The following is a 27,190-nucleotide window of genomic DNA, read 5'->3' on the forward strand; positions in this document are numbered from 1 at the left end:
ACAATCCATTTTTAAGAAAACGTGTTTCATTTATCAAATCATAGCACTTTGTTTTTTATTTTCAGTCGTAAATATCTAATACTAAAGTTCTTACTCTTGTAAGTTTGTACTATAAATAATAAATAATTAAATATACTTGAAACGTTCGGGCATGCTTCTCTAAACTTTTTCTTTTCTTTCCTTTTCAAAATTTTCAATTTTCCATTCATAACGTTTGTTTTGTTACTATATTGCACATAAAAATCTCGTGATTACATCAAAATTACTTTCACAGCAATTAATCAATACTAAAAGCCAGAAATTAGTGAAAATTGTGCTTTTTCCAATTCTGTCTCTGTTTTATTTTAATACTGTTTGCCAAGAATCTCATTTGAGATAACTGCATTACATATGCGGCAATTGATCGACCGAAGTTACGAAACTGAAATTTTCTGGAAAAAGTTTTACTGCATGCGGGTACATCAATTTGTAGGATTGTGCGATTGTCCCGTCGGCGACGCCAGCTATATCTCCGATTTCCTTCCGTGTTTTCTTGTCGTTTGAGGCCTGAAAAATAGGAAATTCTAAACCCAATTCATCTGTTTCCTAGGGTGTCTACTCAAATTTTAGAAAAGATTCCCTGACAATTCCAGGTTTTTCCAGGTTACTCGAGATTTTCCCACGTATAATTTTTTATAGAACGGAGCTATTAAATTAGTCTGCATTTTTTAGAAAAATCGACTCGGATTATGTACAGAATTCCTTTCTGTTTGTTACAATAATGTTTTTTTTCAGTCGATACTTGCAAATATTTAAATGTGTAAAAATATTGAATTCGTAACCAAAAAGATTAATTGTTTTTTATCAAAAAGACGAATTTCTAAGAAAATTGATGAATTTTCAAATAAATGGTTTAATTTTCGAATAAGAAAGATACATTTTCAACAATTGGATTAATTAAATTTTCAACCAAACAGATGAATTTTCAAGTAAAATGATTACTTTTAATGTGAAACAGTTGAATTTTCAACGATAAAGATGTATTTTCAACCAAAAAGATTAATTTTCTTTAAAAAATACGACTTTTCTAAAAAACAGTTAAAAACTAAAAATGACTTTTCAATGAAAAATGTAATTTTTTACATATCAACGGAAAAGATTTTAATTTTAAATAAAAAACTGCTGAATTCAACTAAAAAATATGAATTTTCAACTAAAAATGGAATAGTTTAATTTAAAAAAAAAAGAATTTTGAACGAGAAAGTTTAAACAAAAAATGAAATTTTAAACCAAAAAGATAAATTTTTAACTAAACATTGAATGGGTTGTTTTTTAGTTGAAAGAATTTATTTTCAACCAAATAGGTGAATCTTCTACTAAAATGATCAAATATTCAACTAGATTAGTTGAATTTTCAATTAAAATGAAAAATCTAAAAAAAAAATGGTTAACAAAAGAGTTTAACCTGCAATTAAGTAGTTGTATTTTCAACCAAAAACAATTCTATTCAACTAAATGAGACAATTTTTAATCAAATTGTTGAATGTTAAAGCAAAAATAATAATTTTCAACCAAGCAGAATAATTTTCTACTAAAAAAGGCAATTTTTTAACAAAATAGATGATTTTCAACCATGTACTTAATTTTTTGTTTAAAAAAGTAAAAGTATTTACCAAAAATAGAATAATTAAATTTTCAGTTAAAAAGTTAATTTTCCTTCAAAAATAAAATTGAGTTCTCAATAAAAAAAGTTACATTTTTAACTTAACTGAAGGATTTTCAATTAAGATTATGAATCTTCGACTGGAATATTTTTATTTCAAATAAAAAAATAAATTATTAACTAAAACGATGAATTTTCAACAAGAAAAAGTGCTTTTTTAACAAAGGAGATTATTTCTCAACCAAGTAGTTTAATTTTCAATAAAAAGATGAATTATAAAAGAAAAATTTAATTGTTAATGTTTCAACAAAAATATATTTTAATTTAAAATCAAAAACGTCGTAATTCAACTAAAAAAGATGAATTTAAAAAACAAATGTAACAGTTAAATTTACCCAAAGAAAGAATATTTTAAAAAAAAACAAAGTTTAACCAAAAAAGCTTAATTTTAATCCAAACTGATAAATTTCCTACTAAAATTACGAATCTGCAACCGAAGTGGTTAAATTTTAAACCAAGAGATGAATTTCCAACTAAAATTATTACTCTTTACCTGAAATAGTTAACTTTTTCCCTAAAAAGATGAATTTTTAAGCGAGAAGAATAATTTTATGACAAGAAATACGACTTTTTAACAAAATAGTTCAACTCCCAGCCAAAGAGATGAATCTTGAACTAAAATGATGAATTCTTAACATCAACAAAACATTTGTAACAAAGAAACTAATTTTTCAAGCAAGCAGTTAAATTTTTAATCGAAAATATAAATTATCAACGAAAAAAAGAATTAATGATATATCAACCAAAAAATATTTAAATATTAAATAAAAAAATTTCGTTTTCAAAAAAAAAAAAGGATTTTCAACTAAAAATACAATAGTTTAATTGAACAAAAAGAAAGAAGAATTTTCAACAAAAGAGTTTAACGCAAAACGAAAGATGAATTTTAAACCAAAAAGGTACATTTGAAAATAAAAATTGAATTGGCTATTTTTCAAATGAAAGGATTTATTTTCAACCAAATAGATTAATTTTCTACTAAAGCGAAGGAATATGTAAGTAGATTAGTTAAATTTTCAAATTAAATGAAGAATCTTCCAAAATTTAATTCTTAATAAAAGAGTTTAACCTTCAACGAACTAGTTGAATCTTCAACCAAAAATATTTTTATTAAAAATCAAAAACAATTCTATTCAACTAAATGAGACGACAATTTCTAACTAGAATGATTTTTCGTCAAGAGAGAGACAATTTTTAATAAAATTGTTGAACCTTGAAGCAAAAATATTTATTTACAACTAAGCAGATTAATTTTCTACCAAAAAAGGTAAATTAGTAATAAAATAGAAGATTTTTAACCATATAGTTAAATTTTCCAACCAAAAAGTTAATTTTTAACCTAACTGATGAATTTTCAACTAAGCTTATGAATCTTTAACTAAAATTATTATTGTTTTTCACCTGGAGTATTTTAATTTTAAATAAAAAAGATGGATTATCAGAGAAAAATTTTATTGTTGATATTAAAACCAAATAAGATTTTAATTTGAAATAAAATACCTCCGAATTCAAGCAAAAAAGATGGTTACATTTTTAATAAAAAAAGACAAGCTCTTCAATCACAAAATATTTTTATTTAAAATGAAAAAAAGTTGAATTCAACTAAAAGAGACAAATTTTCAACTAAAATTATTTTTCAGTCAAGAGAGAAGAAAATATGAATCGAATTGTTGAATTTTCATTAAAACGGTTCATTTTCTACAAAAAAAAAAAATACATTTTAACAAAATACATGATTTTTCAACATAAATTAGAATACTAAAATTTTGAGTTAAAAAGGTTAATTTTCACCCGAAAATAAAAGCAAATATTCAATATAAAAGTTAAATTTACAACTTAAATTATAAGTTTTCTACTAAAATTATGAATTTTCAACTAAAGTAGTTGAACTTTAAATAAAAAACATGGATTTTTAATTAAAAAATTTAATAATAATTGAATTCCACGAAAAAAAGACGAATTTCAGCAAAATAGCTTAAACAAAAAAGTTGAATTATAAATCAAAAAGATGTATTTCCTAATAAAATAGTTGAATATTGAACTATATTAGTTAAATTTTGAGTTAAAAAATGAACTTTCAACCAAAAAGATGAGCCCTTAACGAAAAATGTAATAGTTGAGATTTCGATAAAAAACTATTTTAATTTAAAATGAAAAACACTCGAATTCAACCGAAAGAGACGAATTTTCAACTATTATTATTTTTTCTGTCGAAAGAGAAAAAAAATGACAACTGACCTGCCTAATTTGGAAGCAAAAAGATTGTTTTTTTTTTAACCAAGAAGGTTAACTTTTTACCAAACATTGTGGATTTTCATCAAAATTCATAAATTGTCAACCAAAAATGAAAGAAATTTAAACAAAAATATAATAGTTAAATTTTTGATTAAAAAAATTAATTTCAAACAAAACAAAAAAATAATTTTCAATTAAACGGTTAAATCAAATAATACAGTCATTTCTACAAATAAACCTTGTTATTTAATGGTGCATTACCTTTTTTTAAATTAAGTAAATTCTCGAAAAAAATAGCATGCCTATAAAAAAACTTCCCGATTTTTTAGGTTTTCCAGATGAGTAGACACAAATATGACAAATATGACTGAAAAATAAAAAAAACTTCATTTTAACGTATTATTGTTACTTTTTATCAATTCCCGTCGTCTTTTTCATGCAAATAATTACTAATGGTCATTTTGAGTAGTAGCTATATATTTTTAAACCAATTTTCAATTGTTTAAACAAATTTAAATTATTTGGAGAATGATTTATTCCCAACAAATGTAAAAAATAATCGCATTTTTTGATTTAAATGTAATTGTTTGCCATTGTTTGGAAAAGTAAATTTTTCTAAGAACATTATGTAATTATTTAAATAATTATTTCTGGTCTATTTTCAAAATTCCTAAAAATTGAGTCAGATATATCAACTCCATTTTTAAATTAGTATCCTGTGCTACGTTTCGATAAATAAAAAAATAAAATAAAACATACACAATTATGTTTCGGACTGCATAGTGTATAGAAAGAATATATTAACCGCTTTTTAATTATTTAAACAAATATAATTTTTTTTAAAGAATTACTTTTAACAAAATAATTTTAAAATCGTAATTAATTGTATGTATTTTATTTGTTTAGTTATCGAAAAATAACTGCTGGATCAAGCCAATATTTTTTTAACAAATAGAAATTTGTTAGACATTAGTAGAAATGTATAAAAATTATGTAATTATTCCATAAAAAGTAGCATAGGATACCAATATGAAAAAAGTGGAATCTCTGGCTCAATTTTTAGAAATTTTCAAAGTAAACAATAATTGTTTAAATAATCACATATTTTTCAGAAAATTTACTTCTCCAAAAAATGATAAATAATTGTTTAAATAATTTACATTTGTTAAAGAATTGAAAATTGTTTAAAAATTCATGGTTCATATTCAAATTGTCCATTGGTAATTACCTTTTTGAAAAAGACGACGGAAATTGGTAAAAAGTAACAATAATACTTAATAAAAATGTAATTTTTTATTTTTGGGTCATATTTGTGACGCTGCGAGGAGGATGGGGCTGGGTTTGAAATAAACATTATTAGAGTGGTTTTATTTCATAGAAAAACTTGGCATGTTTCGATGACAATTTTGACAATTTTTCGAAAATTTAAAATTTCCCCATGTTTAATTCAGGGTGACCGTTTCAATCGAAAAAAATTCCCGGTCATGTCACGGTTTTTTCCCGGTTCGCAAACATTTATCATGGTTAATGAAATTTAAAAAATCGAACTCTATTCTAAACATTTTTCCATTTAAAGCAATAAACAATAAACAACAAATTAAATGTACACGTATGAAATGAAAGGTACTAACAATTTTCAATTGAATTTTTTTAATGAAATACAGATAAACTGAAAATTTTAGAACTTTTATAAACTATAGAGTTCAAAGATTCAGATTAAATTCCAAAAATATAAATCCACGTTAACATTTTAAATACTCTAAATTAAAGAATCAAGCAATGAACTTTAAAAATTTTCAGAATGATATTTTTTTAAGTAATTTTAAGCTAGACAAATTAAAAAATTAAAAATAATATTTTTTTAAATTAACAATTTTTTTAGTTAGAAGATAAATTATTTTCATTTTAAATAGTTTAAGCATCCTTCAAAAACTTAAAAAATTTACTTCAAAACATTGAGAAATCTAGAAGTGGTCTTAAATTTTTCCAAATTTAAAATCATTGTACAAATTTTTTCGAAACGTTTAAATATATTTTTTAATGAATTGAATTTTTCCTACAACTTTGAGAAAATCCTGCAAATTAAAAAAAAATCCTTAAAATTTGAATTTATAAATAACAATAGGAACACTTATCATTTGTAGAAAAAGTTAGAGTAATTTTAAGTTTGTGACCTGAAAAAATTGGGCTATTCATACCAAAATTTTGGTGCAAATACCCACAGCCGAATTTAAAACAAAATGCAGATTTTTGCAGATTTCAACCAAAAAATTTAGAAACTTTTTAAGAATTGTGAAAGGCTTAAAAAGAATAAAAACATTTTCTTAAGATTCCTAGGAAAATTGAAAATGATTATTCATTTTGAAAAATTATTGTAATAGAAAATTTAAAAACATTTTAAGAGATTTTCAAAATGAACAGAACAGAACCTAGAAGATTTTAAGGATTTGTTTTAATTTGCAGGATTTTTCAAAAGTTGTAGGAAAAATTAGGTTAATTTTAAAATGTATTTAGACCTTCTAAACAAAAATGTTAACACACTTCTTTTCAATTACTTGAAGACATTTCAAGTTTTTAATTAATTTACTTTTACATATATTTGTGTTCAATTTACTCGTCCTAACTGAACAGTGAAATTTGTCATGGCTACAAAAAACTAATAAAAATAATATATTAATAAATTTATTTATTCAATTTAATATAAAAAATAATATAAAGGAAAACCTAAAACTTTGAATTAAAAATATTTTATTGATAAATCAATAAAATTGTTATTTAAAAATAAAATTATCTGAATAAATGATATTATATTAATCTCAATTCGTATAAAGATTTTCGAATCAAAACAGTTACAATCTGGAAATTCTCAAATTTTGAACAGATTTAGTATTGTATTGTCAAATCAATTATTGTTAAGTTTTTTATACTTTCATTATTTACAAAACTGTTGAAATCAAACTTGGGCAAATTTTTCTTCTTAAAATTCGTAAAATTCCCGGCCAAGGAATAAATTCACTGTCATTTCCCGGTTTCCCGGTCCAGCGGCCACCCTGTAATTAAATAAGATTTTGAATTGCCCGGTGGCACATATTAATATTCGAATTTCGGAAAAAAAATATGGAATTACTTTCTCCGGAAGTGGAAACTTTTTTGGAGTGTCTTGCCTTCTAGAGTAAAAAAAAAGTTGCAATGCAGTATTTAAAATTTACCTGAGATGCCATGTAAATCGCAGCAGCAGCGACAGATATTGGCGATCGTCCCGGAACAATATCAAATTCAACCGCTTTTTTTGCAATGCGAGTAGCTGCTCTCTGCACAGCATTGGGCAGGCCCAAATTGGCGCAGAATCTCGACATAAAGTCCCCAGTTGTGATAAGGTCGACGCTCGTTTCGAGCACCTTTAAAATCAGCTTGAAACATCTTCCGATTTCCTTTTTGCTGATCTTGCTCACAGCGCAAATCTCTTTGAAAGTTCTGGGAACACCTTCCTGGCGACAGGCGATGTAAAGACATGCCGAGGCGATGGCATCGTTTGAACGACCCCTCAAATTTTTCCCGTCGTGGACTTCCTTGAAAAGTTTATTCGCTGTGTCAACGATCATTTTTGGCAGATTTATGCGATCCGCCATTCCGTTAATTTCTCTGAAGGCATTGATCAAGGTTCGATCTGAGCTACTCATCTGAAAAAATATCAAAAAGATGTCAAGTTTTTGAATTTTTAAACTTGATCAATTTTAGCGTATTTTTGACCCCCCCTCCACCTCCCAAAAAAGTAACGTACCCGTTGGCTAAACAAGAATTTAAAGATTATTCTACGTTTTTCACGTTTCTTGTGTTATAAACATATTAGAATTTTCCCAAATACTTTAATTTTCAAATCAATTATTTTTTAATCAAATAGTAAAGTTTTAATAAGAGTATGAATTTTCAAACGAAACTATGAATTTTCAACAAGAAGCCAAAAATATAAATTGTTAAATAAAAGGTTTTATTTTTAACGAAATAGATGAATTTTCAAATGAAAACATAAATTTATAGTAAAAAAAGTTAATTTTGAACCAGATAGTTTAATTTTAAACTAATTTTTCGAATTTTCAAACCGAAAAGAGGAATTTTCTACAAAACTGTTAAATTTTTCACAAAACTGTAAAATTTTTCACCAAAAAATATAATTTTTCAACGAAAAAGTTAATTTTCTACCAAACACCCAAACTGAAAATATATTGTTTAATTTTTAACAAAATATCTAAGTTTTCAATTAAATAATGTAGTTTTGAAAGAGATTCTTCAATTTTACATAAAATTGTTGAATTTCCAAGCTAAAAAAAAATGTTCTGCACAACAGTTGCAATTTTAAATCGAAAATATAAATTTCGAATAAAAAAAAATTTATAAACAAATAATGAAATTTTTAACTAATTAATTAATCTTAAACCAATTGAATGAAGTTATAAAAGCATGAACAATATGTTAATTATAAACTAAGAATATTCACTTTTCACTACAAAAGACAAATATTTAACAAAATTACATATATTTAAACCAAATAATTGAATTTTTAACGAAAAAAGGTCAATTTCCAAATTAAAATATCAATTTTAAGCCAAACATGGAAAAGTTACATATTCAGTTAAAAAAAAATAATTCTCAATCAAATAAAACTTTTCAACAAAAAAAGTAAATTTTTAACCAGATAGTTTAATTTTATACCAAATCGTTGAATCTTCAAGCGAAAAAGAACGAAAATTTCCTATACAAAACAGTTGGATTTTCAATCCGAAAACATGAATTTAAATTTTTTAAAAGTTCATTTATAACCAAAAAGTTCAATTTTCAACTAAAATGATGAATCTTAAAAAAAAATGAATTCTTAACAAAAAAATCGAATTTTTAATCAAAAAGATGATTTTCTACCAAAAAAATTCGAATTTTCAAATAGAAAGACGAATCTTTAGCTCAAAAAACGAATTTTTAACAAAGCTATTGCATTTTCAACCAAAATAATTCAATATTCAACCAAAAACAAGAATTTTGAATCAAACAAGTAGAATTTCGAACCAAAAATATAATAGTAGACAGTTATTTTGAAACTTATTAAATAATTATTGAATTATACTACTGAATAAGCTAAATTTTCAGCTAAAAAAATTACGGTCTACAACAAGACAACTAACTTTCGAAAAAAATAGTTACATTTCCAAACAAACTGATGAGTTTTAAAACAATCGTTCACTTGAATAATTGAATTTTAAACCAGAAAGATGAATTTTTAACTATAATAATGGAATGTACGACCAACGAGATAAATTTTCTACCAAGAAGTTTAATTTCTACCACAAAAGATGAATTTTCAACTAAAAAACATCATTTCTCAACCAAAAATTGAACAGTTAATTTTTTAGTCAAAAAATGAATGTTCACCTAAAGTGTTTCAATTTTATCTAAAATTATAGAATATTCAATTTAAATAAGTTAAATTTTCAGTGAAAAATTACTTTCCTAAAAAAAAACACTTGAAAAAAATAATTGAAAAAATAATTATATTTTCAAAGAAAGTGATGATTTTTTAACTAAAATTATAATTATTTAACTCGAATAGTGGAATTTTAAACCCGAAAGATGAATTTTTAACTAAAAAGATGAATCTTGAAATATAATAATTAAATGTTTGACCAACGAGATAAATTTTCTACCAAGAAGCTTAATTTCTACCACAAAAGATGAATTTTCAACTAAAAAACATCATTTCTCAACCAAAAATTGAATAATTAAATTTTTAGTCAAAAAATGAATGTTCAACTAAAGTGATTCATTTTTATCTAAAATTATAGATTATTCAATGGAAATAAGTTAAATTTTCAGTTAAAAATTACTTTCCTAAAAAAATCACTTTAAAACAAAATAATAACTGAAAAAATAATTATATTTTCAAACAAAGTGATGATTTTTTAACTAAAATTATAATTATTTAACTCGAATAGTTGAATTTTAAACAAGAAAGATGAATTTTTAACTAAAAAGATGAATGTCGAAATATAATAATTAAATATTTGACCAACGAGATAAATTTTCTACGAAGAAGCTTCATTTCTGCCACAAAAGATTAATTTTCAAATAAAAAACATCATTTCTCAACCAAAAATTGAATGTTTAACCAAAGAGATGCATTTTTATCTAAAATTATAGAATATTCAATTGGAATAAGTGAAATTTTCAGTTTAAAAAACCAAATCATCTTCAATAAAAAAATAAACAAGTTTTCATCCAAATCGTTGAATTTTAAACAATAAAATAATCAATTTTCAACCAAAAAGAGACTTTCACTTTTTCGGTTGAAGGAAATAATTTTCAACCAAAATCATGCATTTTCAAATAAAATTATGAATCTTCATATAAATAGTTGAATTTTATACGAAAAACGTAAATTTTCAAACATGAAGATTAATTTTCAACCAAAAAGGTAAATTTTTCACATAATGCATCAATTTTTAAACAAATAATTTAATTTCTAAATAAAAAACCTCAATTTTCAGCCATATGGTTGAGTTTTCATACAAAAAGATAAATTTTTAATAAAAAAATACGACTTTTCAACAAACCACATGAATTTTCTAATAGAAAGACCAATCTTTAACCCAAAAAATGAATTTTTAACAAAGTAATTGCATTTTAAACAAAATAAATCAATATTCAACCAAATAGGAGAATTTGGAAACAAACGAGTTGAATTTCGAACCAAAAATATAATAGTAGACCTTTCGACCAAAAAAAACAAACTTTTTGGGTTTCATTAATTCAGTTCGCATTTAAGCGCAAGAATGAGGAAAATGGAAATTTCTTTAAAAAAGAGGAAAAACGAAAAATTCTTGGGAAAAGGGGAAAAGAGTGGGAAGTCTGACATAAGAAAGTTATTTTGAAACTTATTAAATTATTATTGAATTATACCACTGAATAAGTTAAATTTTCAGTTAAAAAAATCACTTTCCTAAGAAAAACTAACTTTCGAAAAAAATACTTACATTTTCAAAAAAGGTGATGAATGTTCAACTAAAATTGTAAATGTTTAACTTGAAAAGTAGAATTTTAAACCAAAAAGATGAATTTTTAACTAAAAATATCAATCTTGAACTATAATAATTGAATTTTCTACCAAGAAGATTAATTTCTTCCAAAAAGATGAATTTTCAACTAAAAACATAATTTTTAATCAAAAATTGAATAATTAAATTTGTAATCCAAAAATGAATGCTCAATAAAAAAAATGTATTTTAAATGAAATTATAGAATATTTAATTCGAATAAGTTAGATCTTCAGTTAAAAACTATTTAAAAAAAACTTTCAACAAAAGAACTAACTTCGAAAAAAATAGTTATATTTTCAATCAAAGTGATGAATTTTCAACTGAAATTGTGAATATTTAACTGGAATAATTTAATTTTAATCAGAAAGATACATTTTCAACTCTAATGATGAATCTTTATTTAGAATAATAGAATTTTTGACCGAAGAGATGAATTTTCAACCAAGAAGATTAATTTCTGATAAAAAAATGAATTTTTTACTAAAAAAAGGTCATTCTTCAACCAAAGAGATGAATTTTTATCCAAAATCATGGAATATTTAACTGAAATAATAGTTACATTTTTAGTTTAAAAAACAAAATAATTTTTAACCAAAAAAGAAACAAATTTATTTATTAAGAAGATTTATTTGCAAATACAGAAAATAATTTGCTACATAAAGAATCGATTTTTGACCAAATATGTGGATTTTAACGAAATACTTGAATTTTCAATTAAAGAAGACAAATATTCATGCAAATCGTTGAATTTTGAACAATAAAAAAATCAATTTTCAACCAAAAATGGAAATTCACATTTTTAGTTGAAGTAATTCATTTTTAACCAAACTAATGAATTTTTCAACCAACATTATGCATCTTCAACTGAATAGTTGAATTTTATACGAAAAAGGTGAATTTTCAACCATAAAGATTAATTTCTGACCAAAAAGGCGATTTTTTCACATAGTGCATCAATTTTTAAAGAAATAGTTTAATTTCTAAATAAAAAATATCAATTTTCAACCAAATATAGTTGAGTTTTCATCCAAATAGATATATTTAAAATCAAGAATCGAATAGTTAAATTTTCTGTTAAAAATCTAATTTTTAACCAACAAAATGGATTTTCAGAGAAAGTTAAATTTTCTACTGAAATAGTTGAATCCATATTTAAAAAAATTAATTTTCAACAAAGTAGTTACATTTTTAACCAGATATGAGTATGAGTAAATTTTTAGTAAATGAATTTCCAGTAAACAAATCCGTAACCTGCGACTGTAGATGAAGTAGAAATCACTTTTTTAAATTGACCAAAATTATTAAAATAAGGAAAATTTTAATTTTACTTTAATATTGAAGAGTGGCTTACAGTGCGTCGATTTAGATACTTGGAAACGCCAAATGCGTCGAAAGAAGCTGCCCCAGTTCCTGGTCCAATCATTGTCGATAAATCTGAGTCATTTAGCAGCGGATTTTCGGGACCACCAACACGAGATGGATCAACTCCTGCTTTGTCGTTGCTAAATGTCCTCCATTCTGACCCCACATCTATCACTCTGAAAGAATTAATTTACTTCATAAAATACGGTGCATTTTAATCGAAGACAAAAATTTCCCGGTCATTTCATGGTTTTTTCCCGGTTCGCAAACATTTTTCTCGATCAATGAAATTTAAAACATCGAACTCTATTCTAAACATTTTTCCATTTAAAGTAATAAACAACAAATTAAATTTACACGTATGAAATGGAAGGTACTAACAATTTTCAATTAGAAATTTTTAAACGAAATTCTGATAAATTGCAAAATTTAGAACTTTTGTAAATTATAGAGTTCAAAGATTCAGATTAAATTGCAAAAATATATTTTAAAGTAATTTTAAGCTAGGCAAATTAAAAAATGAAAAATTAAATTTTTTTAACTTAACAATTTTTTTAATTAGAAGGTAAATTATTTTTATTTTTAATGGTTTAAGCATCCCTCAAAACCTTAAAAATTTTATTTCAAAATATTGAGAAATCTAGAAGTGGTTTTATATTTTTCCAAATTTAAAATTATTGTTGAAAATTTTTAGAAACGTTTAAATTTATTTTTAAATAAATTGAATTTTTCCTACAACTTTTAGAAAATCCTGCAAATGAAAAAAATCCTTAAAATTTGAATTTATAAATAACAATAGGAACACTTATTATTTGTAGAAAAAACTAGAGTAATTTTAAGAGATAGTTAGAAGTTTTAAAAATATCAAAATTAAATTTAGAACTTGAAATGATTTCAAATCATTTACATAATCATTTTCTTAAGATTTCTAGGAAAATTGAAAATGATTTTTCATTTTGAAAAATTATTGTAACAGAAAATTTAAAAATATTTAAAGAGATATCCAAAATGATCAAAACAGAACCTGAAAGATTTTGGAGATTTTTTTTAATTTTCAGGATGCTAACACACTTCTTTTCAATTATTTGAAGACATTTCAAATTTTAAATTAATTTTTAATCTTTTAAGTACTACGAAATATCTCTTGATTTTACTCAAATTTTGTTTACAAATAATAAACAGTGAAATTTTTAATGGCTAAGAAAACTAATAAAAATGATATATTAATCAATGTATTTATTTAATTTAATATAAAAAATAATATAAAGGAAGACCTAAAACTTTTGAATTAAGAATGTTTTATTGATAAATCATTAAAATTGGGCAATTTTTTCTTCTTAAAATTCGTAAAATTCCCCGTCAAGAAATAAATTCATTGTCATTTTCCGGGTTTTCCCGGTCCTTCACGAAGGTAAAATTCGATACGAAGATCTGTCAGTCAGCCTGTGAAGGCTAGCCGTTTTAATCAAAGAAAAAGATTCCCGGTTTTTTTCCGGTTCACAAACATTTTTCACGGTCAATGAAAGTAAAAAATTCAAACTCTAAAGCTAAAATTGTTCCATTTTAAGTAATAAAAAATGAGCTGCAAATCATTTAAAGCAATTTTAAGCTAGAAACAATAAAAATTGAATAATTACATTTTTTATAAACTGAACACTTCTTAAATTAGAAGTTAAATTATTTTTATTTTAAATACTTAGAAAATTCTTAAAACGTTTCAAAATTGTATTTCAAAATCTTGAAAAATGTAAATGTAGGTTTACATGTTTTTAAATTTAAAAGTATTTTTAAATCGTTCCAGAACTTCTAAGCATCTTTTTAATTTTTTCAAAAAATGCTGCCAAATAAAAAAATTGCCTTTAAAACCCTCCACATTCATTTTGGCCAATTTTGGAAATATTTTAAAATCTTTTGAATATTTTCTTAAGGGGTGAACCTCTGTAGAATTTCCAAAAAATCGAATTTTTAAAAATTAAAAGGTGTTTTAGAGTCTTAAAAATAATATACCAGAAGATGAAGGGCAGAAAACATGTATAAATGTTCAAAATTTTAATTAAAAAAACTTTGTGTTTTTGTTCCCTGTCAAAAATTGCGGGAGTTAGGTTTTCGGCCGTAGGCACCGTGGTTTCCGCCGACGGAAAAATGCTGTATTTCTAGGAATTTTAAGAAAAAGATTTTCATTATTTTGAAGCCTTTCATAATTCATAAAAACCTTCTAAATTTTTTGTTCGACATCTGAAAAAAATCTATGTTTTTTCTAGAAATAATAAATAATAATTGTTCAATATTTATTAACAAATCCAAATAAGTTAAAAGAAGATTTAAAATTTAATTTAAATCATCTTTTACAAACAATTATTTAATTTTTAAAATACAAATCAATTTTTAAAATCATTATAAATTTATATTCACAGTTGATCCGCTAAACATATCTTTTATCCAAAATTGTCGATTTCGAACAATTATAACTTTTAATTTTTGAAGTCTTTAAACTGAATTTTAAAATTCTTTGAATGAAAAATCTACGCCTAAAAATTAAATCTAAAATGGATCATTTTTAAAGCGAAAGACTTCTGAATTGCGCATTGTAAACTAAATGATATCAGAATTAAAATAGACAGGAATTCAACTAATTATTTAAAAAGCTATTGAAATAAAACTTTGGCAGATTTTTTTTCTCCATAAATTTCTCAAGTTTACGGTCAAAAAATAAATTCACTGTCATTTCCCGGTTTCATAAAATTGCCGGTCGAGCGGCCACTCTCCTGTTGGCATAAAAAAAAAGAACGAATTTGTTAACCAGCCATTTTTAACCAATAGTTCTGGTTTTATCCATCGAAAATGTTTTACAAAAAAATAAAAAATTCCATTTTCTACTAAAACTATATGAGATATTAAAACATGTTTACGAAAAAAGTTGTTGATATCAAAACCATTAACAAAATTGGTTAAAACTATTTTTTGATAAGTTACATATTTTTCGTTTAAATCGTGAAAAATGTTATCAAAAATAAAAAATTTCATTTTTAGGTAAAACTATACAAGGAACAAAAAAAAGTAGACAAAAATTGCTGTTGTTAATCATTTTTGGATCGGGCGCGTAGTTTTTTTTTTATCGTAAGAAATAACATTGAAAATTTGGAAAAAATTTTTTTTGGAAAAACGACACAAAATACGAAAAAAAATCAACAGACAATCGTTATTCATTCAAAAAGGATCTAAAAATGTATTATTAATCATTTTTTGATAGGACGTGCAGTTTTTGTTTAATCTTGAAAAAGAATTTGAATAAAAATTGAATTTTTTTTATAAACCACACAGGATTCGAAAAAAAACAAAGAAATCATTTTTATTAAAAAAGGACAAAAAATTTATTTTTAATTGTTTTTTGATAGGATTTGCAAGTCTTGTTTAAATCGTAAACAATAACATTTAAGAAACAATAACATTTTTGGAAAAATTACACAATATAGGAAAAAAAATTAATAGACAAAAATTGTTCAACAAAAAAGATCGACAACTTTTTGACAAATTATTCTTTGTTAGGACGTGAAGTTTTTATTTTAATAAAAAAAAGATTAAAAAAAATTAAAATTTTTTAAGAAAAAGACACAAGGTATGAAGAAATGAAGAGACAAAAGTTGTTTACCAAAACAAAATAGACAAATCTATTCTGAATTAGGTTTTGATAGGACGCACAGTTTTTATTTTAATCATAAAAAATAACATAAAAAAATACATTTTCTAGAAAAATAACACAAGCTACAATAAAATGTTAATTAACCAAATTTTTCGCCTAAATTATATTAAAAATCTGCTTTGAACATTCATTAACAGTTGTAGTTTATTTAATAACATAATTATTTAACCAAAAAAAAAAAAATTTTTAACAAAAAAAGTTCAATTATAAACCAAAGAGATAAATTTTTAACAAACTATTTTAACTTAGAACCAGGTAGTTAAATTTTTTACTAAAAAAGATGAATTTTCAAACAAAATAGTTCCACTTGAACCAAAAAAATGAATTTTCCAGCAAAAAGATTAATACACTAACAAAAAATACGATTTTTAAAAAAATTGTTGAATTTTAAAGCAAAATGGAGAAAATATCTACAAAACGGTTGAGTTCTCAATACGAAAATATGATCTTTTAACAAAATAGTAAATTAACTTTCAAAATGTTTAACTTCCGTAAAATAGATTATTTTTTAACCAAACAGTTCAATTCAAACTAAATATTTGAATCTTTAACGAAAACTTAATTTTAAATCGAATAATTTAATTTTCTATCGAATTGTTGAATTCTCAACTAACCCAGAATAATTTAGACCCAAAAATGTGAATTTTTAACTAAAAACATTAATTTTCGACCAAAAAAGACGAATTTTTAACAAAATATATAAATTTTCCAGCAAGAAGATTAATGTTCTAAAAAATACGGTTTTTCATAACGTACATCAATTTTTAACATACTGGTCGAATTTTAGATCTAAAAAGATGAATTATCTACAAAAGGGTGGAATTTTCAACAAGAAAATATGATTTATTTAAAAATTATTTTTTAACCAAAAAGTGAAATTTTCATAAAAATAGTTTAACTTTTATCAAAAAAGTTATTTTTTAAATTAATAGTTTATTTTTTTACCAAATTGTTGAATCCTCAAACAAACCAGATTAATTTAGATCCAAACAGATGCTCATTTGATACAAAAGGATGAGTTTTCAACCAAGAAGTTTAATTTTCTCAACAAAAGAAAACGAATTTTCAATAAAATAGTTAAACTGTCTACTACACAGATAAAATTAAAATTAAAATGATGAATCTTAAACAAAATTGAATATTCAACAAAAGAATTAAACTCAAAATGTGATTTTTCGTCCCAGAAGATTAATTTTCTAACAAATTTTAACAAAGTAGTTCCACTTTTAACCAAGTATCTATATTTCTGGCAAAGAAAGATGACTTATTAAAAAATTATTTGTATTTTCAAGAAAATAATAAAATTCCAACCAAATACTAGAATTTTTAATGCGCTCGGTCTTTGAATTTCCCCTAAATTTGTGTACAGGCCTTTTTAAATTAAAGGTCAATAAATCGACCAATCTAATTTGGTGATTGTGAATTCTCTTTTGTTAAATCTCTTTTGGCTTTAACGAACACATTCTCATCACAATATTTTTTAATATTTGATTCTTGTTTTGCATTAATTTTTCTTTTCAGCTACTATGCAAAATCGATCTTTTCAATAAATTTACATGAGAACAATTCATAATATGTATTGGTATTGAAAAATAAGTATTTTCATTATCATGTTTAAAAATATTTGTTAAGTGCGCACCATATAAAGAAATTTAATTTCTTTGTTTTTTCAATGAAACTTTGCTGGATATAAACCAAAAATACGCATACTAGTTTCAAAAGATGTAATTTTTTGAATGTGAATGTTATTTTTTACGATTAAAACAAAAACAGGGTGAAAATTATTTTAAAAATTTCGTCTCCCGGCTTTCTTCCGCTTCTCCTGGTAAAAATTAAACAATTTTAATTTGAATTGAAGAATCACGAAACTAGTATGATTTTAGATTAAAATTTCGGAAATAGGACAATGTCAAAACGTTAAAAATGGAAAATATTAAGATTCGAATGTTTGAAATTGGTTAATTTTAAATTCAAAGCTATCAAAATTTGATAATTTGATATTGAAAAATAAATGAAATCTTTCAAAGTCAACGCTTCTGAAATTCTAGAATTTGAAATTGTTATTACATAATAAAATTCTAAATTGACATTAAAGCTGGTTAGAGATTTTTTTCTGAAATTAAAAAATTACTTGAATTATTTTTTTAAAACTTCTTTTGCTCAAACCTTTAAAAGTTTCAATTTTTTAATTTAAATTTAAATCGCTTAAAATTTAATACTTTTTAAATTCCTAATAATACTTTCGAAAATTCAGCCAATTCAATTTTAATTGCAAAATTAAACCCTATGAAAGTGAAAAATTAAAGATGTAGTGTTCATCATGAAAATTCAGAACTATAAATTTTTAATTTTTTAATTTCAAATCTTCCTTCAGAATTTTTATGCATTCTAGAAATTTCCGAATAAAATATTTTCAATGTTAAATTATTTATTTTTTTAAATCTTCGATAAAAATCGGACAATTTTAAGCCCTTAGATTGAAAATTAAAAATTAAGATAAAGAATACAAAACAGTATTGCTATAATACGACTTCATTTGTTGAAATTGTAAAATTTTAAGCTTTTTAATTCTGTTTTTTTTTTAACTAAAATATTGTTACATTTAAAATTCGAAACCTTCAAAAATTAATCTGAAAATTAATTCAAGAAAAAACTTCAGTTTCAAGGCCTTAAAGATTAAATTGTTTTAGAACTGCACATTGAAAACTATAATTTTAAATTGAAATTATTGAAATTTTGAGAACAATGAAAATATATAATTAATAAGTATCACATACTTTAAAGTAACATTTAAAATGACCGGATACATTTTAAAAATAAAATATGTGATTCCGTCAAATCAAAAGTCCAAATGTAAAATTTTTAACTTTGATTGTTATAATTTTAAATAAACACGGTTAAAAAATTTTAATTGGTCAATAAATAAAATTTTCAAGAGTAGAATCAGACATAATTATACTACCCAATTTTAGTTAAATAAAATGTTTACCTGTCGCCCACAACTAATCCACATTCGGGACAAATTTGATCGCCTGCGCTGTAATCTTCGATAAGAGGACATTCTGGATGATAAGGACAACAAACTTTATTGTTGTAGAATGAGGATCTGAAATTTTTGTAGAAATAAAATGAATCAATAATTCAATTATAATAAAAAAATAAAAGTAAAATTGCATAGTGCCATTTTCGGTTAATTCTCGAAACTATATTGAAGCAATTTGAAATAATTGTTGTCAGAAAACCCATCTTCGTGATTGGATGAAGCTTTAATTTTTTTGCTATTTAAAAAAAGATTCTGAAAATGTCAGGTTTCTTTAATTACCATGTTCAATGATAATAATAAACAATGGAAAGAGGTCTCCTGTACTTTAAAATACAAAATTTAATTTGTGTAGTTCAAGAAGCTTAACATGGAATCGAAATAGTCGACGTTATTCAAAATAAACTTTGTAGACCACAATCTTAAAGAAAAAGAATGGCATATTAACCAAATAAAAGGTCCAATTAAAAAAAATGTTTATAAATTAGTGACGTTAGCTGAGCTACGAATAATATGATTTTTTTAAACTCGATTAAAATTGAAAATTATATTTTCAATATTTAAACTAACTTATAAAGTTTATAAACTATAACTGACATTTTTTAAATGTTATAAATTTGAAAAATTATAAAATTTTCAGTCAAAAATTTCTGGTCATAATTTTCAGAGGCCAAAGAGATTCTTTCTAGTCATAATTAATAATTTACTATTTAATAATAATTTGGTAATAAATAATAATAATAATTAATATTTGTAATTAATATTTCAATTAATGAATTTGAATAATAATTCAAACAACTTTTTATTTTATCATATACTTAAAATTCAGTGCATATTTAGGCAATATTAATTAAGGTTCTATATTAAATTCAATTTAAATTTATTTTGAAAAAGACGACTTTTTAATAAAAATATATGAATTCTCAAGCAGAAAGTGGAATTCTCAATTAAAAAATAATAATTTTCAATCAAATACTTGAATTTTAAACTAAAAATGATGAAATTTTAACGAACTATCTAGAAATTACTCGAAACAATTTTGAAACTATTGTTGTCGGGAAAACTTCTTGTATGATTGGATGAAGCTTTCGGTTTTTTCCCGTTTAAAATAAAGCCTGAAAGCTTAAGGTTTCTGAGATATGTAAGGTTATCTAAATAATATATTCAAAAATAATAATAATAATCAATGGAACAAATGTGCCCTGCACTTTGATATACAAAATACAATGTGTAGATTTTTGAAAATTTCTAGAAAAAGAAGCTTTTTGTTACAAATTTTTAATGTTTCAAGAGAATGAAAAAATGTCTTAACATTCTTGGGACAATTTAAATTAATTTTTTATTTGAAAAAATAAATTTTAAGAGAATATTTACAATGAACTCAACACATTTAAAATTATTTCCTAAAGTTTCGAAAAAGAATGTGGACGATTTCAAAGCCAACATTCTTAAATTAGCAAGATTAGAAATTTTTACAAAAAACTCGATCAAGTTTAAAAGACATTTATCAGTTTAAAAAAGATTCCAAATCAATTTAAAATATGAAAACATTTTGAAAAAGTTATAAAAAACGTACGTTTTTAAATATTTGGAAGCAAATATTTTGAAACCTCTTTAAGACTTTAAAACGTTTCACCATAATACAATTTATTTTTAATTCCTGAAAAAAGAGAAAATTGAAGACGATTTCAAAATATCTTGAATTATTTCATAAAATTACGAAAAAGAATGTGAACTATTTTAAAGCCAAATTTTTCAATTAGCGCGAGTACACAAATTTTATATAAAGTTCGAGTAATATTAGGACATTTAAAAGTTTCAAAATCAATTTAAAAGATGAAAACATTTCAAACAAATTTCAAAAAGCTTTGAAAGAAATTTTTCTATTTTTTAGAATTTTTTTGAAAAATTTAAACAATTTTAAGAGATATTTAGAAGGTTTGTGTTTTGGAAATGATTAAAAATAATTTTAAATGTAAAACGATTTAAAAGAAAAATGAAGTTCCGCTTTTTAAGAAGTTCGAAAGACTTCAAGAAAATAAAAAACTTTTTTTAAGGTTCTTAAGACATTTTATTTATTTTGAAAAAATCATTTGAAAAGAAAATTTAAACAGATTTCTAAACATTTCAAAAAATCTGAACAAACGTCGAAAAAATTAGGATTGTTTATGGGCATAATTCGAGTCACTTTATAAAATATTTATTTTCAAAACTTCTAAAAGTCTAAAATATCTATGAAACTGACTCGAATTATTTCTGAAATTGTTCAAAATTCTGTAAAATAAAAAACATACTATTTCGGCATACATATCTGAAATCTTCAAAAATCTTTTTGAATTTTCTCAAGAATCTTAAGAAAATGATATTTCGATAACCTTAAAGACAAATAAACATATTAATCTACAAAAGAAATGTTTATTCGAAACTTTTAATTCTGTAATGAAAACGATTTATTACTTCAAATTATCATTGGGGTGCATTTTTTGTTTCTTCACTGAAAAAAATTTTTTCTTGTTAAAAATTAAACTATTTGGTTGATCATTTGTTTTTCTAGTTTGATAATTTCTTTCTTTGGTTAACGACACTGTTTCGTTCGAACTACGTCATTTTCAAAAAAAGTCAAAGTTTTCATAAATGAAAATAAGACACTTTATCTGTTAATTGATCAAGTTTTCCTAATTTTTTAGTTACAAATATTTGAAACACATTAAAATTTTCAAGAGTGTAGAAAAATTTGTTAAATTTATTTTTAATAAAGAAATTTTTGTTAAAGTAACCCAAAAGTTAGTTGTTATTAAACAGAAATTTATTTTCCAAAATATGTTTTATTTAATTTTAAGGAATTTATAAAAAAAAAACTTTTAGTCCTCTATAAATTCAACAGAAAATCTGAGAGTAATTTACTAGGTTTTTCAGAAACTTAAAAATTATAAAACTTTAATTATAATTTTTTTAACATTCTTAGACCATTGGATGAATTATTATTTTAAAATTTCCACCAGAAACCCGAAATTAAATTTGTATATTTAACTCGGATATTTTCATTACAATTTCAAATGATTAAAGTTCGTTTAAAATAATTTGTAATAACACTGGAAAAAATCCCCTGACTATTCCAGGTTTCTCACATTTTTTTCAGGAATAGTTTTTCATAGTACTAAGCAATTCAAATATTTTTCATTTTTAAAACAATCAATTCGGAATATGTATACAGTTTCTTGAGTTTCTTTCAAAATATTTTTTTTTCAGTTTCTAGGAATTCAGCTTACATACTTCATTTAGATATCTTTGAAAAATTATTGCAAAATATTTTTAAATTTATTAGCAACATCGATTAATTAAATAATAATAAAACATAATTATTCATTTCTTGAGTTTGTCTCTTTGAGTCCATGAATGTGAATAATAATTCTAACAAATTTTTATTTTTTCTTGTTACTTTTAAAATTCAATGCATATTTGGGTAAAATTAGTGTGGATACTATATTCCATTAATTTTAAACCGCTTCAAATTCCTAGGTTTTCATGTAAAAATTAACTTTCAACAAGATAGATGAATTTTTCTAAAACTAATTAAATCAATTTTTAAGAAAGTATTTAAACTTTCAACTAAGGATTTGAATTGTAAACCTAAAAAAATTAATTTTCAATAAAAGTTGAATCATCAACCAACCTAGATTAATTTTCACTCAAACAGTTGCATCTTTACCAATAAAAAATTTATTTTCTACCCAAAATATGAATGCTCAAAAAAATGCATACATTTTTAACCAAATAGTTGAATTTTCGAAAAAATAGTTTAATTTCGAACTAAAAAATAAAACATGTTTAACAAAACATGAAATAGTTACATTTTCTGTTTTAAAAAATTCAACCAAAGAAAAAATAATACAATAGTAGTTATTTTTTTAAACAACGTAATCAATTTTAAACTAAAATGATGAATTTTCAACTAGAATAATTAAAGTCTAAAACGAAATGATTAATTTTCAAAATATAAAATTAATTTCTACCAAAAATTGAATAGTTAAAAAAATTAATTTTCAAAAACGAGATGATTTTTAACTAAAATAATAGAATATTGAACTGAAATAGTTAAATTTTCAGTTAGAAAAAATTAATAAAATAACTCATTTTTCAACCAAAGAGATGAATTTTCAACTAAAATTATGCATCTCCCTGACAAAAAAATTCGTTGATATTTCCATGTTTTCTAGGTATGGTTGAGTCTCTGTTATAAGGGACAAAAAATGATAGGTTTTTTTAATGCAAGAAAAAACATGCATGCATTTTTGAAAGAGAAAATTTAAATTGTACATAGTTCTTTAATAATGATATTTTGAAACATTTGTTTATAATTTTAGTTTTATTATAAGTTTAGTTTTTTGGTTGAAGGTTCAGAATTTTAGTTCAAAATTAAATTTATTTGATCAAAAATTGATATTTGTTGGTTGAAACGTCAACTGTTTTGTAGAAAATTGATCATTTTAGATAGAAAATTCAACAATTACTTGGCCAAAATGACAACTCTGTAGTTGAAAATTTGACTGTTTTTTTGGAAAATTCATCCTGATGGTTTAAAAATTCAAAAAGTTGGAAGAAAATTCAACTGTTTTGTAAAAAGTTCGCTTTTTTTAATTGAAAATTATTGTTTTTGAATGCAAAATTTATTCCATTTTTGGTTCAAAAGTAATGTTTTTTTAGACTAAAAATTAATTATTTGTTTGAAAATTCTTCTTTTTTGGTAAAAAAAACCAAAAAATTTTTAATTAAACGTTTACCTGTTTTGTTGGAAATTATTCTGTTTTGGTTGAGGATTTAACTATTTTGCTATAAATTCGTCTCTTTTGGTTTAATTATATTTTTTTTATTCTGAATTAAAATCTTTTTTGTTAAAATATTAAATATTATATTTTTTATATTATTATCATTTATTATTTTATTTTAATATTATTTTTTTACAATTCCATTTTTTCATTGAAACTTGAACTTCTTGCTTGAACAATCATTTCTTAAATTAAAAATTCATAATTTTAGTAGAAAATTCATTTCTTTGGTTGCAAATTGAATTACTTCGTTGATAATGGCCTTTTTTGTTGCAGTTTTCTATGTTGGATTTGAAAATTCATTTGTTTTGTGTAGAAAAATCATCTCTCTTGGAAATTCTAAAATTTGGTAGAAAATTTAACTAGGTGGTAGAAAATGCAACTATTTTATAGAAGATTAGTTTTTTGTGTGTTTAAAACTAATTTTTTTAAATGGAAGTTTAGCTATTTCATTTGTTGTTAAAAATGGACTTTTTAATTTAGAAAATCAACTATTTGGTTAAAAATTTCTGCAGTGTGTTTTATTTTAAAATAAAATCATTTTTTTGTTGAAAAATCAACTATTCTTGCGAAAATTGATATAATTTGTTAAAAATTCTTCTTGTTTAGAAAAACAATTGATCTTCTTGGTCGAAAATTAAACTATTTGGTTTAAAAATTATTTATATTGTTAAATATTCGCCTTTTGGGATAAAAAACCTTCTTAATTGAAAGTGCAACTATTTGATTAAAAAAGTATCTATTTCTTTGAGAAGTTGTCTTTTTTAGCAGAAAATTGATCTTCGTGCTTGAAAATTCAACTTTTGGTAAAAAATTGATATACTTTTTTCGAAATTTATTTTTTTGGGTTAAAAACTAATTTTTTCAAATTAAAATATAACTATTAGCATGAACATGCATTTTTAAATTTTAAAAAATCAACTATTCGGTTAAAACTTTGTTTAATTTGTTGAACATTCTTCTTCGCTGAAAATGTAACTATCTGGAAAAAAATTAATGTATTTTGTAAAAAATTCGTTTTTTTTAGTAGAAAATTAATCTTCTTGATTAAAAATTTACTTTATTTTGTTGTTGAAAATATGATAATTTGATTGAAAATTCAACTGTCTTCATTTTTAATTTTTTTTCTTTATTGACTGAAAAATCTTTTTTCTGTTGAAGATTGAAATATTATATTTATTCTTTTTAGGGTTGAATTAAACTGTTTCTAATTTGAAAAGAAAATCTGCCCTTGGTTAAAAAATATTATATTTTTTATTGAGATTTTAGATCATTTTGTTAAAATTTAACAATCACTAACTTATTAAAAATTTGATCAGGTTTTATACAAATCTATTAATTCAATTCGAAGCGTTTGACAACGTTTTTCTCATAAAATTTTCAAGTGTTAAATTAATGCTTCCAAAATTTGTATTTAACTTTTCAGACTTATTATTTTACGGCTTTCAGTCATTGGACAAATTTTATTTAATCAAATTACCTAATTTAATATAAAACATGAAACAAACCGACAATTATTTCCCACCTGTGACAGGTAAACAAAAATGAGAAACATAACAACAATCAAGAGATTCGAGCATAACCTCAAAATTAGGTACTTGCATAAGTGGGATTAGAAGAAATAATGACATAAATTAATAATTAAATATTTTAAAAGAATAAATTTGATTTACTTACTTCGAAGAAGCTGCCATATTTTAGGATCCAGGAAATTTTAAAGCTGCATTAGAATAGAGCAAACCACAAAGGAATTCATTTACTTATTCATGCAACGGTAAATAATGCAATGATTACAAACTTCGTTGATTACAATCAATATCAATTGCAATGGTTGTTGTGAAACGAAACATAAATGAAACGCCGCTGCGACTGACAGCTGCGACTGCGACACAATAGGAGCCTAGTTTCTTTGCTGCCCACTAGATGGGAGTTAATGTAATAGCCGACTGTATACCTCCACCTGCTCACGTTCGTCTAGTGAACGGATGAAATCAGTAAACGATGGGCCAGTCGGCTATTGAGATTTTTCATTTTTTTCATGGAACTGTTTTGAGTAAAAACTAATAAAAGCCCAGTGGGCACGAAATTTGACGACGTCTTTACGATATAGTTACGACATCTTTACGATATCTTTCGACATCCCATGTCCATGTCAATGTTCTTAGGGGCTCTTTATGATATCGTAGACTTCTTATGATTTGGCGATGTCTTTACGATCTCGGAAAGACACCGTAACGACATGAGCATAGGATGTCTTAAAATTGTCGTAAAGATGTCGTAACGATGTCGTAAAGACATCGCCAAATTTTGTGCTCACTGGGAATATTTCCTGTTAGAAATTGGTAAGCCATTCATAATTTAATTTATATAGTTATGTGATACGAATTTTGTTAGTAAGGAAATCTAATAAAAATTCTCTGAATCTCAAAATGGACAAGGAAAAGTACATAAGAATATTATGTCCTTTTGCAGTGATTTTTTTGTTAAAGATTATTAATAATAAAAGCTTTTTTTAATCTTTCGTTTTATTTATGTTCTTTTCTTATAACAAGATGTATTTTATGGCGACAAAGTGAATTAAATTATAAACTTACTTCAAAACAAGCTATTTTAGTTGAAAACTGGATAATTATAATCAAGCAAACTATACAAAATACGTGATTAAATTTTTTATTTGATACTAATAATTCTGTATAGTTCAAAATCAAACGTTCATTCTATTTTTGCTTATATCTCTTATAAAATGATATTGCATGTTTTAAAAAGATGTTTCAATATCGTATTACTTGTCGTAGCCGTATGTCATTGAAAATATGGAAGCCCCGGAATTTGAGTAAACTAAGTTTAATTTTCTACATAAAAATAAGTAAATCTTAGACATCATTATATCATTAGTATAGACTCAACTAAACCACTATTGCTCAATAGGCCTAGAATATGGCCGTCTGATTGAGCCAATGAGAAAACCTACAATAATAATAATAATAATTATTATTATTATTTTAATGTAGAAAATTAAACTTTGTTTACTCAAATTCGAGGACTTCGATGTTTTCAATGACGTGCGGCTACAAGTGATACGAATTTCAACAATCTTTTTAAAGTATTCACTGTTACTTTATAAAAAAAACATAAGCAAAAATAGAATTAACGTTGGATTTTGAACTATACAGAATTTTCGGTATAAAATTAACAATTTCATTACGTATTTCGTATAGCTTGTTTAATTAAAATTATCTAGTT

The 27,190-nt window shown here is 23.6% G+C and overlaps 1 protein-coding gene across 1 annotated transcript; it reads right to left on the bottom strand.

The window, feature by feature from the left end:
• Positions 1 to 25,824, bottom strand: LOC117167737 (transcription initiation factor IIB-like). The gene is made up of 5 exons (XM_033352892.1): positions 25,625 to 25,824; positions 19,071 to 19,187; positions 12,371 to 12,557; positions 7,147 to 7,617; positions 1 to 546 (listed from the first exon to the last, which is right to left on the bottom strand). Exons 1-5 carry the CDS (start codon positions 25,639 to 25,641, stop codon positions 385 to 387), a joined length of 954 nt encoding a protein of 317 aa, XP_033208783.1. The 5' UTR covers positions 25,642 to 25,824; the 3' UTR covers positions 1 to 384.
• Positions 25,825 to 27,190: the final 1,366 nt, after the last annotated feature.

Source organism: Belonocnema kinseyi, chromosome 1 (assembly GCF_010883055.1).
Source record: "Belonocnema kinseyi isolate 2016_QV_RU_SX_M_011 chromosome 1, B_treatae_v1, whole genome shotgun sequence".
NCBI classification, from domain to species: Eukaryota; Metazoa; Arthropoda; class Insecta; order Hymenoptera; family Cynipidae; genus Belonocnema; species Belonocnema kinseyi.

What these genes read in the sequence shown, in the direction of transcription:
- LOC117167737 (XM_033352892.1), bottom strand. An exon ending in GGATTAGTTGTGGGCGACAG is followed by an intron (nt 12,558 to 19,070) that starts GTAAACATTTTA and finishes TAATTCTTTCAG; the next exon opens with AGTGATAGATGTGGGGTCAG. An exon ending in CGATTTACATGGCATCTCAG is followed by an intron (nt 547 to 7,146) that starts GTAAATTTTAAA and finishes CCTATTTTTCAG; the next exon opens with GCCTCAAACGACAAGAAAAC.